The following is a 17010-nucleotide window of genomic DNA, read 5'->3' on the forward strand; positions in this document are numbered from 1 at the left end:
GAGAGAGAGAGAGAGAGAGAGAGAGAGAGAGAGAGAGAGAGAGAGAGTGTGTGTGTGTGTGTGTGTGTGTGAGAGAGAGAGAGAGAGAGACAGACAGACAGACAGAGGCAGAAAGAGACAGAGAGGCAGAGAAGGCATTTTAAATGTCTTGGAGAAAATACAAAGTATTTCTGGCATATAGTAGGTATTTAATAAATGCTTCTTGACTTGACTTGATTAAAGAGGCCATTCTCCAGAAGTTGAGAGTTCAAGAAAGGAAAGATCACCATAAAGGAAGTGAGCTGGGTTTTGAAAGAAGAGAAATATTTCAACTGGTAGAGGTGTGGAGGAAATCCCTTGCAAGCATGAAGATGGCTTGCACACATACTGGGAGACAATTAAGGGCAGAATGATTTGGGGAAACTGAATGCACAATTTAGCTGCAATGGAATTGTAAGTTGGAGCAAGATTGAGATGATGAATGCTTCCAAGATAAGGAACATGTGTTTTAATCTATAGATAATGGGAAGATAATGAAGGTCTCTGAGCAAGGACGTGACTTGTCAGAACTGAACATGAAGATTACTTTTACAAATAAGCCATGAGGAATTGAGAAGATGAGCAATTGTCCCTTCTAGCTCTAAATATATGATCCCATGATTGCCTTTGAAAATTATATGAGAGGAGAAAGAAAGGAGGCAAGGAGACCACTTAGAAAGTTATTACAATAGTCCAAGCAAAAATAATTACCATTGTCATCAGCACCTCCAGTTCCACAGACAGTGAGAAAGAAGAGGTATGGTGGAGGTGTGGACAATACTTGGTAACTAACTAGATGTGGCAGGTTAAGGAAATGAAACAACCAAAGTTGACTACCTACCTTTGCAACCTCAGGTGGTCCTGAACCTCTCTGAGCCTCAGTTCTTCATCTATATAATAAGGCTATTGGTTTAAATGACCTTCAAGCTCTAAATTTATGATCCTATGTGCTCTATGATGACTAATTGACAAGATTCTAAAAATTTCAGGCTTGGGAGACTGGGATAATGGTGGTACTAATAACAGAGCAGGGGAAACCAGAAGGTTTAGATGGAAAAATGGTAAGTTTCATTTTGGAAATGTTGATCTTGAAGGTTGAATAGGACCACAAATTTGGCTTTTACAGTAGTCCAGTTAAGAAGTGATGAGGTCCTAACCAGCGTTGTAGTTACATAAGCAGAGAAGAGGACAGGTGAGGGATGTTGTCAAGGTATGATCCATAAAACTTGACAACTGATTGGACAGGGAGCAGGGGGAGGGAGAGGGAAGAGTAAAGGATGACTCTGAGATTATAAAACTGGACATCTGGAAGTATAGTACTGCCCTCAACAGAAATAAGGGGAAGATAATGAGTTCTGCCGTGGATATGTTGAGTTTGGAACACCTGTGGGGCATCAAGCAGAAAATATTCAACAGGCAGTTGTCTGAATCATGTAATAGGTTCCAGAGAAATCAATTCTGAGTATGTAGATTTTGTAGTCACCATCATAAGGATGACACTTGAAGTCATGAAAGCTAATGAGATACCCAAGAGAAATAGATAATTTAAATAGAAAGAGATAGAAAGAAAAAGGGCCCCCAAAATATAGCCCTTAGGAACACTCGCGCTAAAGGGACTGAAGACACATGATGATTCAACAAAGGAAATGAGATGGAATGATCAGACAGGTAGTAGGAGAACATAGATAAAGGGGCATAATAGGAGCTAAGGGTTGAGAAAGTTTCTAGGTCAGCAGTAGAGACTGTAGGTCAACAGTAGCAAAAGCTGCACAGGAGTCAGGAAGGAAAAGGTCTAAGAAAAAAGACATTAGATTTGGAAATTAAAAGTTCAGGGTACTATTGAAGAAAGCAGCCTCAATTAAGTGCTGCAGTTGAAAGCCAGATTGCAGGGGATTGAGAAATCCAGCGAGGAAGTAGAAATACTAGTAGAAATGGTTCTCTGAGTTTGGAATTGAAAGGAAAGAAAGATATATGATCATAGGTTAAGATCTGAACATTTTTCAAGTATGGGGCAGGAATGAGTAATGAATGGGACAAGCTACTATAGGAGATGGGAGTGTACATATAGGTAAAGGAGTTGGCTTTACCAAGGAGAAAAGTCAACTCTTCCTCAGAGACAGGAGTAAAGGACAATGTAGCCAAAGACAAAGAGAGATTTTGAGGTATGTAGTAGGGAATGAAGGGAGCTCACAATGGACAGCCTCTTTTCTTGGTGAGTTAAGATGGGGACATCTGATAAATAGGTGTGGGAGGTTTGAGGAAAGAAAGAGAAGTTTTGAACAATTGCTGAGATTAGTAGGACAGAGTCAACTAAGTGAAAACAAAAGGTTTACCATGAGACAGTGAAAGTCTAGTTAAAATTCTGTAACATGATTTTGTAGTGAACCCTATCAGTATAGAGATGTGACTTCCTCCAACCTCATTCAACAGATCAGGAATGGAGATGGCAGATGTTGGGCATGATCTACAGCTGGTTATTAGCCAGGCCTGAATGGTAGTAGGACAAGGGGTCAAGGGAGTCAAGATGGAGAAAAATTTGTGGATACACTGGCTAACCACAGGGTCAAGGCTATAAAGGGAAGAAAGTGAGGCCAGAGCAGAGGTGATGGATCTAAAACAAAATCTTATGACTGGCTTACACTAGATGCATTTATAGGTCTTCGGACTTGAGGAGGTTGATAAGCTGGGAAGTCAGAGAGTTTTGGGGGCACATCAACATCTCCACTGAGGTCCCTTAATATGAGGACAGGGGTTAGGATTAATAGCCAGACTACTCAACAGAACTCCTTGGAAAAGGAGGGAGAGTGATCTGGAAACCAGCACATCACAGTAAAAATGATTTGGACTAGGTGATATAGACAAAGCGAATCTCAAAAGAGGAGAGGTCCCTGGGTGATGGTGATAAAGGGAGGGCTGGAAGTGTTCTAGATCAACAATAACTCTACTTCCTGGCCTAGTGGGTGGAGGGCATGGGAGACTAGAGAAGTAGAGATAAAGTACCTTCAATAGGGAGGAGGTTTCTAGGAGTACTAGAGGCTAAAGAAAGACCCCACAAAGAGCCAGCCCCCTGGCCTGGAAAATGACTCTCAATGAAAGACAGCGCTCTTTTCCAAAGAAGTTTTCAACTTACTAAACAAAGCCCAAGGTGACTGGTTCTAGGCATTAATCCCTTGCTTGTCACCAGATAAAAACACAGTATGACCAAATACAAAAACCTTCATCAATACAGAAATTAGTCTGTTGAATGGCAGAATCTATAGGTTCCTGTTCTCTGCAGGATTTATTCTTTTTTCTTAAAGATGGGCAGTGGTTCACAGACCACAGCATTTAACTAAAGCGATAAATATTTACTCTACAACAGAATCAAATAAATTCTCCAGCCTTAGGATCAAGAATACAAACAGGACCTATTACCTCAACAGGCATTACTCCATGACACTTTATTGCAAGTTATTTCTCACTGGAGAGGTAAAATTTGGATTGGGGTTTTCCTAGAATTATAAGATCAATAAGTCGATAAAACCCAGTCCAGTCCTAATTCACTGTAGTGATTTGGCATAAAGGAACAGTGCATTTAGTGCAAATTGGCTTCACCACCAATTCAAACTTTCTGTATGTAATGTAAGGAAGGGGGTCATCTCCTACCCTACCTAATCAAACCAACTGGACTGTGAAGTGAGATTTTAAATGTATAAACAAGATGATTTATACCTTGGGATCTTTTTATGAGGTAAGATACTCTTGATTGGGTCCAAAAAGAAACTGTTTCAGTGGGCAGAAAGGATCAATTATACCCATTGACCCTTTATATAAAATAGTCCATTAGTGAACTTGGGGTTGGGGAAGGGGTGTGCACCAATACTTAACACATGTACTTATTTTCCCTACTCTTTATGTTATCCAAATTAGTAAGTAATTCCCCTCCCCAACTTCCCTTCATTCACACTATTTCCAAAACAGGTAACATACCTTAGCCATTAAGATCTTTAGAGCTCCTAAATTCAGAGCAAGCTATTTTATCAAAGGACTGTCAAGTGGACTACTGAGCAGACACTGATTTGTTGAAAGTGATAATTCTGAAATACTATCAGTACTGATCCTTGGACTTTAATGAATTGAAAAAATTTTGCATGGTTCCCTCAATTCCCCTTTTATCCTTCTTCCAGCAACTATTGTTGGTATAATATATGAAAGTAAATAAAAAGGGAATGAAGAGAAAAGAACAAAAATCAAGAAATCAATTAATAAACATTTATTAAGCACTTACTATATATGATATACTGTGCTAAGCACTGGAGTAACAGTTAACAAGATCGCAAAAATAGCGTCTTCACTTAAAAACAATTTGAGAATATATAATAGCAATTATACAAATTCACTCTCATTCATTCATAATGTAATACTCATTAGATGCCCACTAAGTGTAAGGCACTGGGGATATTTAAAAAAAAAAGGAAAAAGGAAAAGTATCTGTTCTCAAAGAGCTTATAGTCTACTGAAAGATTCAACATTTACACTAATAAATAAATGCAAAATAATTTGAGGGAAGAGAAAACACTGACAACCGTGGGAATCAAGAAAGGCTTCATATAAAGTCATTCCTGATTGGTCTCTCTGTCATGGGTCTCTCCCAATCCAATCTCTCCACAGGCACCAAACTGACATTCCTGGAAGACATCTGACTCTAGTTCCCCTGCTCCAGAAGTGCCAGTGGCTGCCTACGAAATAATGAACACAATCACATACAAATCCCTCTATTTGGTATTTAAAGCCCTTTCCTTTTTAACTTGAGACAACTTTTATAAGCTTATTGCATGTGAAGCCCCTTCATACTATTTACCTTCCAGCCAAATAAGCTGATTTATTGTTTCTGGCACATAATGCTTCATCTCCATGTCTTTACATGGATATACCCCATTCCCAGAATATTGTATTTCCTCTTCACCTCCACCTCTTGGTATCCCTGGCTTCCCTTCAAGGCATAGATCAAGAGTCCTCTCCTGATCCCAGTAGGAGTGAGTATCCAAGCCACACTGACATTACTTAGAATATGAGTCAAGGAGTCACATGTAGAGAACCAGCTTCATAAAAACTGGGTTCAAATCCCAATTCTGACATATTACTGACTGTGTGACACTAGGAAAGTCATTTATCTCTCAACGCCCCCAGGCAAATCTCTAAGGCAACAAACTGCAGAACAACTTCTAAGTTACATTGATCAAGGGTGTTCTGTCACCATGTAGTTCCCTTCATGATAACATCATATCAATGGAAGTCTGCATCAAAATGTTGCTTACCTATTGGCATGGTGTTTCTCTCACATAGAATATAATTTCCTTGATGGCAGGGCTGTTACTTTTTTGTCTTGGTGTATCAAGCATATTGTCGTTTGTTTATTCATTTTCGACTCTTCATGACTCCATTTGGAGTTTTCTTGGCAAAGATACTGGAGTGGTTTGCCATTTCCTTCTCCAGCTCATTTTACAGATGAGGAAACTGAGGCAAACAGGGTAAAATGACTTGCCAGGGATCACACAGCTAGTAAGTATTTGGGAGATGAGTTCCTGATTCCAAGCTCAGTGTTCTATCCACTGAATCACCTAACTACCCCCTATACCAAGTATAGTGGGTACTTAAATGCTTATTGAATGAATGAAGACTGCAGTGTAAAAAGAAATTACCTCTAACTTCTCCCCCACCAAAGAGAACTCTATTCAAATAAGTCCTTCCACACGCTGTAAGCTCCAGCTGAATCAGACTATTGTCTTCCATTTAAATGCACAATTCCTCTAAACCTCTGCTCACAATGTAACTGGATTGGTTTCACTGTCTTTAACTGCTGAAGGTCTAACTCAATGCTATCTCCTCTGCCCTCCTCAACTACGAGACAGCTAGGTGGATAACATGATGGGCCTAGAGTCAGGAACACCTCAGTTCAAATCTGGCCTCAGTTACTTACTAGCTCCATGACATTGGATAAGTCACTTAACTACTGTCTGCCTCAGTTTCCTCAACTATACAACAGGGATAATAGAAGCACCTACTTTGCAGGATTGTCACAAGGATCAAATCTGATACTATTTGTAAAGCCCTTAGCACAGTGCCTGGCCCCTAGCAAGGACTCTACAAATGCTTGTTCTGTTCCCTCCCACCATGATAATGACCTTCTTTCTCAAATCTCGATTACCACACTGTTTTACAATTTTATGTATGTAATATCATAATATATTTAGCTATCTGTATTGGTATCCTTTGATCCCAGTAGACTGGAAGCACCATGTCATTCTTTACGTAAACTTCATAAATCTCCCAAGGCCTAGCACAGTGCTCTAAATATAGCAAATGCTTAACAAAATCTTTGTTGAATTTGTAAAATTATTTTCCTGAATATGTTATATAGGAAGCCATTTTATACAGTGAATGAACAGTGAGACAAATAACCATTTTGGGTATTATTCAAAGAGCATCTATAATGTGAATCTGCTAATGCTAATATTTCTGTTGCCCTGTAATAGCATTCAAGTGAAATCATTTGCAAATGTCTATTTTAAATTTCTCTAAAACACATAAAAATTAAACCTCTATTGAATATTACCATATTTTTCATTAAACCAAGAATAGAGGGGAACCAATCTGTTCTTCCTCAGTCCTATTAATCAATGGCAGATGGAGGAAGTACCTGTAGTCTCAGCTACTCTGAATCTGTCATTAGCAGGATTTTATCCTATCAGCCTGATTAGCTTAAATGATTGTGTACTGGAATCTTTGTGCTTTAATCATCTAGATACTACAAAAATATGTAATGTGATTTCCTAAAAGGCAATGTACTAGTGCAACACATAGCAATTTTCTGTTAGCAATTCGAATACCACAATATTCATAAATAGACATTTAAGTATACTTGTTTCAAGCACCTTCCTGAAAAAGGCAACTGAAAAGTTTAGTGTGCTATCAAGCAGTGTATATTTTGTTCTGGCCCCCTCTCTCCTCTCCCACCATCTCTGCCACAGTTCTAGACAGTAGTTACCGCCCCCCCCCAATCTCCAACAGAATCAGGTGTGATTTATCACTTTATTTATCACTTTGTCAAGTGATAAAGTAATAGTATCTACCCTCCTTCCCCACAAAAAAAATCCAAACACCAAAGATCTAGCATATTTGTTCATAGAAAAATGTCAAAATTAGCAAAGAAAAACAGCAGTTTTCAGAGAAGTTATGTTTCACTAACTCAGATAGTAACAAAAATAGTCAAGCCTAGCTAGTGGTTAGGTGGGTTAGAAGAAAGGTCTGTGAGTCAGGAGTCTAGACTTTTTTTTCTTGAGGTCTACTGATGACTCCCTCTGTGACCCCGCTGTGAAAATAATTACACTTTGTGCTTTTTTTTTTTTTACTCCTGCTATTCTCCCTTTTCTCAAGCCTTTCATTCTTTCTCTCCCCATCTCACTCCCTAAACATAAAATCACCTACAACCTAAGGCATGATCTCCAAAGCATCCCATGCATCCTATTTAGAAGCCACGGGACTCACATCTCTGATGAGAAATGACTTGAAATAGAAAGGCTCATACAGAAACAGTATGGACATGTGACTGGAGCAAAATGACAAACAAAGAGCATTTCTGTATGGGGGTAAACAAAGGCTATCAAAAAACAAACCACCAAATGGCAATGGAGAGCCAAACCAATGCTCCAGAATTAAGACCTTTGACCATCAAATTCACAAGAGTTTTATTGTCAACAAGCATTTTTTAAGCACTTACTATGTGCCAGGTATGGTGCTAAGCTCTGGAATACAAATGCAGGCAGAAAGATGGTTCCTGCCTTTAAGGAGCTTATTAGATTCTAATGGGGCAGACATCAAAGAAACTGAAAAGGCTGGGAGAAGATGACAGTATTCAGGGTAGAATTAAAATTATTAATGATTTTACCTCAAAATGCTCTTATAAGCAAAACAACTTCATATCTGAAAATACTATCACAAAAGATTTCTATAAGAGAAAGATTATTGGGAGGGGGTAGGGTGGACAGAAAGGATATGTTTTCTTTTAAGTTGTCTTCTTTTCTCCATTACCTCCCCCCCCCCAACAAAATAGGCTGTATTATCTCAGATGAGGCACTGAGCTTCTAGGGAACTTCGCTTCCTTCATCTGCTAAATGAGAGAAGTAAAACAAATAATCTCTAAAGTCCTTTTGGGGTCTAAAAGCCTAATAATTGTTATAATTTTTATCAATAATATTTACTTGTAAGCATTAATAGTAATGGTAGCTCCAATTTATACAGAATGCTTTGCACTTTTATTGTAAAGAAAAGGTTTATGGAGTCTTATTAGAGGAAAGGGTTAAAGAGGAAGTTAAAAAAAAACCACAGCTTTGAGGATACTGTCTACGAGTAGAGGCAATGGTCTGGGCTACCCAGCCCGGTTCCTTATTGTATGTCATCTGGCAAATTACATCTCTCTGAGCTTGTCTGCTACTTTGTAATATAGGACTAGCAACATTTGTACTGCACACCACATAGTGCTGTGGTGGAGAAGAGACAAATTAAGTAATGTATGTAAAGGGATTTATGAATGCCATTTGCTGTTTCTACTCTTGCTATTTAAATGTATAAAGACATCAGGAATATGACTGGCCAGAAGGGCTAAAAAGAAGATTAAAGTGATGAAGGGAAAACAATGAAAAATTTCAAAGGACCACATTTGTGAGATGATTTGCAATATCTATGGAAATTGTATTGGTTTTGCTTGTTGGGGGAGAGGGGGAGACTGTAAATATGTACACTAGGTAAATGGATTTTAAAATAGTAATTAATTTTTTAAAACCCATTGCATGAAGTTGAGAGTGTGTCAGGTCGTACCAACGCATATGGCCATTCCCTGGGATCACAGGATCATCAATTTAAGGGTAAAATGGAACTTAGAGGCCTTCAAGGCCAACCACCTCATTTCATATTTGAGGAAAGTGAGGCCAATAGGGCAAACATTGGGCAGTAGGTGGCAAAGCTGATAGAGTGCTTGGGCTAGAGTCAGGAAGACCTGAGTTCATATTCAGCCTCAAATATGAGCTGTGTGACCCTGGGCAAGTCACTTAACCCTGTTTGCCTCAGTTTCCTCATCTGTAAAATGAGCTGGAGAAGGAAATGGCAAACCTGTTCAGAATCTGTGCCAAGAAAACCTCAAATGGTGTCATGAAGTTGGACAAAAGTGAATGATTGATAAACAACAATAAATAAAACTCTTAACAGCTTCAATATAAAAGTCTCCTGAGATTTGACAACCTGGAAGTCAGAAGTAAAATATTAAAGCAATTTCAGGTATCATTTCACTATTCATTATAATTAAAGGTATATATCATTTCTAAAACGGCCTCTCATTTGGAAAGGTTATAAATAATTTCTTTTGTAACCATTTTATTTTTCAGTCATTTCAGTCATGTCCAATTGTGTGACTCCATTTGGAATTTTCTTGGCAGAGACACTGGAGTAGTTTGTCATTTCTTTCTCCGGGTCATTTTACAGATTAGGAAACTGAGGCAAACAAGGTCCAGTGACTTGCTGAGGGTCATACAGCTAGTAAGTGTCTGAGGTAGGATTTGATCTCAAATCTTCTTGACTATCCACTACATCACCCAGCTGCCTTTTGTAACCCTATCTTTCCTGGTAGTTTAATCTACAGTTGAAGATAATATTCATTCAGATAGTTAAGATGCCATTTATCCAATTAGCCACCTTATTACAAACTAGTTAACAACCCTCCATGCATCAAAGGAAAACCTATTATTTTGCTGACTTAAAAAATATATATTGATTAAACTTCAAGTAAACAGAACACACCTTCTGCTCTTAGGCTGCTTTTCCTCAGCATCTGCTTTTCCTAAACCTGTCAGAAACCCACAGTAATGTTTGGTTTTTTGCTGCAATTCCCTTCTGACCATTAATACTAGCCTATGCAAGTGGGTATCTATCCATACCTTTAATCTTTATCATGCCATCATTTAATGAGTTAATCATGCACATTTACCAAGATTAATCTTCAGTCCAGAGTATTATTAAATAAGAAAATATTTCATGCAAATTGCACTGAAATCCTGTTTTTAAATAAAATGCAACCATAGCTCCCAACACCCACCCCCTTTTAATCAATAGTAAGTAATCAATTAACAGCTCACAGAGGGCACAGAGGAGAAAAAAGCTTTAAGAAAAGCACCCATGATAGTGCCTTCCTGGAGAGTCCCAGGAAAGCATCAGGGAGATAAAGGCAGTAAATAAATCCAGAAAGAGCCTTTCTGACTCCAGTAAGGGATCAGCCTAAATTGAGATTACTTCCTACATTTGAAGTTCCAGAATAGTTTACTCTAGAGGGATCAGAGATTTAGCAGGAAGTTAAAAGGTAGAAATTTCCCCCTTAATTGAATAAAGCAGGAAAGAAAATCCTAACTTTTTTTTTTTATAATTTTTTTGGGGTGAGGCAATCGGAGTTAAATGACTTGCCCAAAGTCACACAGCTAGTACACGTCAAGTGTTTGGTCTGAGGCCGGATTTGAACTCAGGTCCTCCTTCCTTCAGGGCCAGTGCTCGATCTACTGCGCCACCTAGCTGCCCCCAAGAAAGTCCTAACTTTGAATGATCAGATACAGTACAGGTGATCTCCTAGTCAACTTGATGTGAACTCATCATTGACTAAAGTAACCTAGAAGAGGTAATGAACTAGGGAGGAAGTGGGGGGAAGCTAGAGTTGTTCAGATGGTTCAGTTGTTTTTTAGTCATATCTGACTCTTCATGACCCTATTTGGGGTTTTCTTGGAAGAGATACTGGAGTGGTTTGCTATTTCTTTCTCTAGCTCATTTTACAGATGAGGAACTGAGGCAAACAGGGTTAAGTGACTTGCCCAGGGTCACACAGCTAGTCAGTGTCAGAGGCCGAATTTGAACTCAGGTAAATGAGTTTTCCTGACTTGAGGCTGGGCACTTTATCCGTTGTGGTACCTAGCTAGATCTAGGGTTAGAAGCTCTCTAAGATCCTTTCCATTTCTAACATTCTAAAGCTTTCTAAATGTGCTCCTTGATCCAACAGACATCCTGTTACCCAGCACTCAAAGTAGTACAGATGAAGGCTAGGAAGGTAGGAAATGTAAAGAAATTAGAGAGAAATGGTTACAAGATAGAAAGCTATTATTTGGTAACTGTTCAGAAATACTGTAGCTTTTCCCTAGCCTGCTAAGGGCATGTTAAACTGATTTTATTTACCTAAAACAAAGTACCATAAACATAGCTGAAAAACAAAAGTAACAAAATCATTGGCCAGTGTGTTCCAGTTGTAAATTCTCGCACTCAAACAGCTCTCATTTGTGAACAGTAATGTCTGGCATTTAACCTGAGTTTCACTGGATAACAGGTAGTAACTTTTCTGAGAAAAGATAAATTCCAATATTTGAAATACAGAGATTTGAAAATTGTTAAGGGACAATAGAATCTATCTTATTCTTAGGAATTAGGCAACTTTTTTTTTTTTTTGGCTTTTTGGTGAGGCAATCGGAATTAAGTGACTTGCCCAGGGTCACACAGCTAGGAAGTGTCATGTATCTGAGTCCGAATTTGAACTCAGGTCCTCCTGACTCCAGGGTGGGTGCTCTATCTATTGAGCCACTTAGCTGCCCCGCAACTGTTTCTTAACTCAAGAACGTAAAAAGGCAGAGGGAGGCTGAATTCTCCTAAATCACACATAGTTACTTAGTGACCGTCTAAACCAGAATCCAGGTTCTCTGACCTCCAATCCAGGGAATGCTCTTTCCAAGCTGCCTCCTCACCCTTAAACTCATGTAGGTGAAAATATACCTGTGTGGGTATACACTTTCTGCTCCCTGTAACTCAAGGAATTGCCCTTTCCAAGAAGTAGTTTTGCAGTTCTTGAAATCACAATTATGAATATTTAGACTTCATAATGCAGAAGAAATGAGAGGCAGCATGGCATAGAACAGGTTCTTAACCTTTTTTGTATCATGGACCACTTTTGGCAGTCTGGCAAAGTCTATTGTCTCAGAAAATTCTCAGAATGTTTTTAAATTCATAAAATACAAAGGATTGCAAAGGAAACCAGTTATATTGAGATATATTATCGAAAAAAATTTTTTTTAAGCCTATATCACAGACCTCAGCTTAAGATCCTTTGGTGCAGTAGAGAGCTGGCCTTGGAAGACCTGAGTTCAGATCCCACCCCAACACATACTAGCTGTGTATGCCAGGCCAAGTCCCTTTGCTTCTCTGTGCTCCAAGCAACTGTTTATCAGCCAATCAATAAACATTTATTAAGTGCTTTCTATGTTCTAGGCACTATTCTAAGCCCTGGGGATACAAAAAGAGGCAAAAGGCAGTGCCTGCTCTCATGGAGCTTACAATCTAATGGGAGAGAGAACATGCAAACAAATTTAGACAAAGCAAGCTATACATAGGATAAATAGGAAATAATTTTAAAAAAGGAAAGCACTAGAATTAAGAAGGGTTAGGGAAAGCTAGGAATTTTGTTGGGACATAAAGGAAGCCAGGGAGGTCATAGAGTGGAGAAGTTCTGACTGCATTGTTAGACAGGAGCCTCCTTATATCAATGAAATTACAGTTCTGGCCTCTATCCCTATTCCAATATTGCAATAAGAGAACATAGCTGTGGTGGTACCAGAGTCAAAATTCAGGTAGATGTTAAACCTTCGTGGCTCTTTTTCACTTGGAATGATGATCCTAAAACAACCAGCAAGCTAGTGCTATCCATGGATTCACAAAATTGACAACCATCATAACCACGTTGCTGTTATTATTATGAAGCCAAACATACAGCATATTTTTATAAATTCCAATTTTATTCTAGAAGGAGCCACACAATTTTAAAAACTGGACATTTCAATCTGTCATGCAGATAGTATGCATTTACCACCAACGAATTCTCATCCATCCCTTCATCTATATTAGAAATCAACTGTACCCGGCTAAATCAGAGTTTCATAAAGGTTGTTCCCAAATTACCAAGCATGAGGTTATTCAGAGCTCAGTTAAAATTCATTGACTGTATGTGGTTCCATTTTTAACTAGCCCGGCTGTGCCTACATATTGTAGCACATATGGCTACATAAGATACCATGCGCAGGCCAGATACCTTTACTCTCAATCCTGAAATGGCAGAGACTCAAAAATGTCAAGGTAGGATTGAAGAATGGGGAAAATACATTGCCAGAAAATATTATTTAAATTGCACTTTGTATACTTATATTACAAAGAGAACAAATCCAATTTCATGTTTTCTACCTTATCTAGTATGTTTTAGGCACTAATTAATTAGAAAGAACCATGCAATTATTTGTGTTTGTGTGTATGTATAACTATATTCTGGTTTTAAAACTCAATACATAAAAATTTGTTATTAAAATATGCTAAATTACATGGCAACTATTGCTATTATGAAAAGATTCAGGTAAAATTTCTTTAAGTAGTATGCTCTAATAAGTACATTTAAAATAACTTCCAATTTTCAAAAGAAAAATTCATATTCCACTTTACAAGGACATATTTATTATATAAAAGTGAATTGCAACTATATTAATAATGACTAGATCAGCTACATCAATTTAACAAAGCAGTCTACTACTGAGGTTATAGTCAGAGGTCTGAGTATGGTAAAGGTAAGTTGGAAGAAGAACTCTCTTCCAGAGTCACAGATTCCATGAATAATTCCCCCATCTATTCATTCTGCCAATGGATACTCTTCATCACTAGAAGAAGCAGGTGAAATTGTGTGAAGATGGCTTCAATGCAAACCTGTCAATGCTCCTGGAAAAACAATCTAAGTACAAATCAGAGACTTTTTTTTTTTTGGTGGACAGCAGAATTCATGAACATCATCATCTTCCTAATTTAAGCCACAAATGAGAAATCTTTGACTTGTAGGCAGACCATTTAATGTAATGCATGTTTTTAAAACACCCTAAAGGAAGTCCAACTGCATATCTACATGTCAATATGATCCAGTTTCTGTGACTGATGGATGAAAACAGCTGCCTCCTTTGTAAGTTACACATTAAATCATGAGTTTGTGCTTTAAAATAAATAAACAACATGTTCATGAAGAGGAAAAATGAATTTCTAGTTTTCAACTTTCCCAGATGTCAAAAATGGATTGCATTTAAGGACAAAACTTGTTTCCACAGTTAGGAAAAAAAGGCTACTTTTTTTTCTTCACATAATGAACAATCTGGAATCAGTATAGAGAAGAAGCCAAGAACATGCAGATGTCTGCACTCAAGTCGTTTTCCTGGCACGCTTTTGTTCTCCAAGAAATAAGAGCACACATCTTTCTACAAATGCAGTAGCTGACTACTCAGATGTGAGCACATTGCTGCTATGACAAACCTTGATTATCCAAAAGATTACTAAGGTGGGTATACATTCATCTTTAATGCCATAATCAATAAACTGTAAATACAGCTACATTTTCAGTTACGTTTCAGCACCTATTGGGACTAAGTATGTATATTTCAGATTACATTATTTTAAAAACAAGGGGTTTTTTTCCAGTAGGCATTCCAGTAGGCATTTCAATTTCTTTATTTTGATAATTGCCTCAGTTCTCATAGTATGCATCATTTTGCCCGTTTGAAAATACAAATTACAAACATCACATCAACAGATTTTTCATGGAATAAGCAACTTTGGAATAACAAATTTTGTCATCCTAAACAATTTTTTCAAAGTACCTCCCAGGATACCATGACAAAGCTGTCTTTTTTATAAATGGTGGGGGGCAAAGAGGATCAAGGAAGAATCCTAATTGCTTCACTATCCTGTGACCTAAGAAATTAAAATCTCTCTGTAGTCTTTTGGAAAAACACTTCCATGGACCCCACTACATTTCAATAATCTTAGGAGAAAACACCACCCGGAAAATCTACCTTAGAAGTAAAAACTGAAAACATGGAACAGGTTTTAAGTTTAGTTTTGATAAATTACAAATATATGTGTGTGTGTATATATATATATATGTACATACACACACAAATACTATCAACATGAAAATATAGTTTAAGTTTACATTTTAATTCAAAATAATTATGGCTATCAAACTAAACTATCTGGAAATTCATCATTACCAAGTCAGTTACTCCTTTTAAGGAGCCTATCTCAGAACTGGTCTGCAGTGCTGGAGATCTCCAAAATTAGTCAGTACCTATCCCACATGGAAATATATTTAACATTCAGGTAGGCACCTTGGGTAATAAATACAACTACTGAGAAGCCAAGTGGGGCCAAAAGCCAAGAAGATACTAGAGAAAAAGGGGGAGGGTGAGGAAACAAGTTCGTAAAATCAACACCAGGACCAAATGATTTGAAGTGTCTTTCTTTCTCCCTTCCCATGCGTTAGTCCCGCTCTATTAGAATTAGATGTGTAGTAGCCAAGCATTCCCAATGAAATTCCGCCTCCTAGTGCTACAGTTGAAGCAACATACAGGGCGCCCTGGTTGGGCAGGAGGGGGAACAGTAAGAACCTATCCGAGCTGAGTCCAATATATGCCCATCAGCAGCTTTTCACCTTTTGTTTCCCTCTCCTCCAGAAGAGAAGGTAGCAGTACCAAGAAGATCCAAAGATAACAACCTGCACTTCCGTTAGGAAGCTGAGTCCCTTTTTTGGCATCCTTTGGTCAAAGAACTGATGAGCAAGTAAGAACCTCTCTTCCCTTAAATCGGGATGCAGTTAAGTGTCCACTCTCCTGCTCTCTACACAAAGGCTCTGGGATGCCGGGGTCACTGGGTGACAGGGAACGAGAAAAAGGAAGATGCCTTGCTCTACAGAGTGTGGATAAGGAGGACGGCAGCTGCACCAGGATGTGTGCTAGGGAGCGGGTGACTGAGAGTCTGTGTGTGTATGTGTGTGCATGTGTGTCTACGTGTGTATGTGTATGTGTAAGAAAGAAGGGCAGAGATAGAGGGAGACAGGGGGAAGGAGGCAGAGACATACGTGTGTGTGTGTGTGTGTGTGTGTGTGTGTGTGTGCGCGCGTGCAGGGGGAGGGGAGGAAGCCGTCCAACCCTTCTTACCTTTCAAAGACCAGCCTGACCATGAAGATGAAGAAGGCCAAGGGGAAGGCGAGATAGAGATCTTCAGCCTGGGGAAAGGTGGCTTCTTCTGTATTCTTCAGATCTGCCCAGGTGACATTGTGGGGGAGCCAGAACCTCTCGTTCCAGAACCAGGCTAAGATCCCTGCCATCTTGCTTTGTCCAGCCTTGTCCTGCAGATCTCGCTGCAGCGGCCGGGCTCCTTGCAATGTCCTGGTGATAGAGGAGGGCGGGGATGTAGGTTCCTCTGTCCCTTGGAGCCTCCGCAGCCGGGACCGCGTCTGCTCCTCAGCTGCCTCTGCCACCGCAGCTGCTGCCGCCGCCGCCGCTGCTGCTGGCGATGGCTCGAGCTCCTTCTGAGCCCTGGCTCTCGTCTCTCTCTCTCTCTGGCCGCGCTGGGGAAAGGGGCCGCCTCGCCTGTCACATGGCAGCCCGGGCTGCTAGCCCTGATTGGCTCTTCCTGCCGTCAACCAGTTCCACACACGCGGACCCACGGATGCTCCCCCACACCCCTGAGGAAAGGCGCAGCCGCTGCGCTCTGGGGTGCAGCGGACACTGTAGGGATCCCTAGAACAGGCAGCAGGCCAGCGCCCGCACGTCACTCCTCCGGCCCTGGAGAACTGAGCGTTTTACCTGTGAAAGATCCCTAAAAGCTGTCCTGGCCAGTGTGCATGCTCGCACATGCTCAGTGAAAGGAGTCCTGCCCCACTGGAGTTCCAGAATGAGAACTCTATACTTTCCCCCAATTAGTGGTGGCCGCCAAAGACGACTGGCGGGATGCGGAGAAACGCCGCCGCGGCAGTTTGGAATCGAATCTTGGACTGCAGATAAGCGCAAAAAAGAAGGCTGGAGTTGATGTAAAAAGAAAGGGGGGGGGAGGAAAGAGTGAGCCACGTTCCTG

General features: G+C 39.6%; 1 protein-coding gene across 2 annotated transcripts in view; it reads right to left on the bottom strand.

Annotated features, from left to right (window-relative positions):
- Nucleotides 1-16400, bottom strand: part of CERS6 (ceramide synthase 6) — a 292186-nt gene extending 275786 nt beyond the window's left edge. For both annotated transcript variants that reach the window (XM_027866035.1, XM_027866034.1), the window contains exon 1: nt 16092-16400. In XM_027866035.1, coding sequence (XP_027721836.1) covers nt 16092-16261 — 170 coding nt within the window. In that variant the 5' untranslated portion in view covers nt 16262-16400. The remainder of the gene's footprint in view (nt 1-16091) is intronic.
- Nucleotides 16401-17010: the final 610 nt, after the last annotated feature.

This window comes from Vombatus ursinus, unplaced genomic scaffold (genome assembly GCF_900497805.2).
Source record: "Vombatus ursinus unplaced genomic scaffold, bare-nosed wombat genome assembly UNPS02014779.1, whole genome shotgun sequence".
NCBI classification, from domain to species: domain Eukaryota; kingdom Metazoa; phylum Chordata; class Mammalia; order Diprotodontia; family Vombatidae; genus Vombatus; species Vombatus ursinus.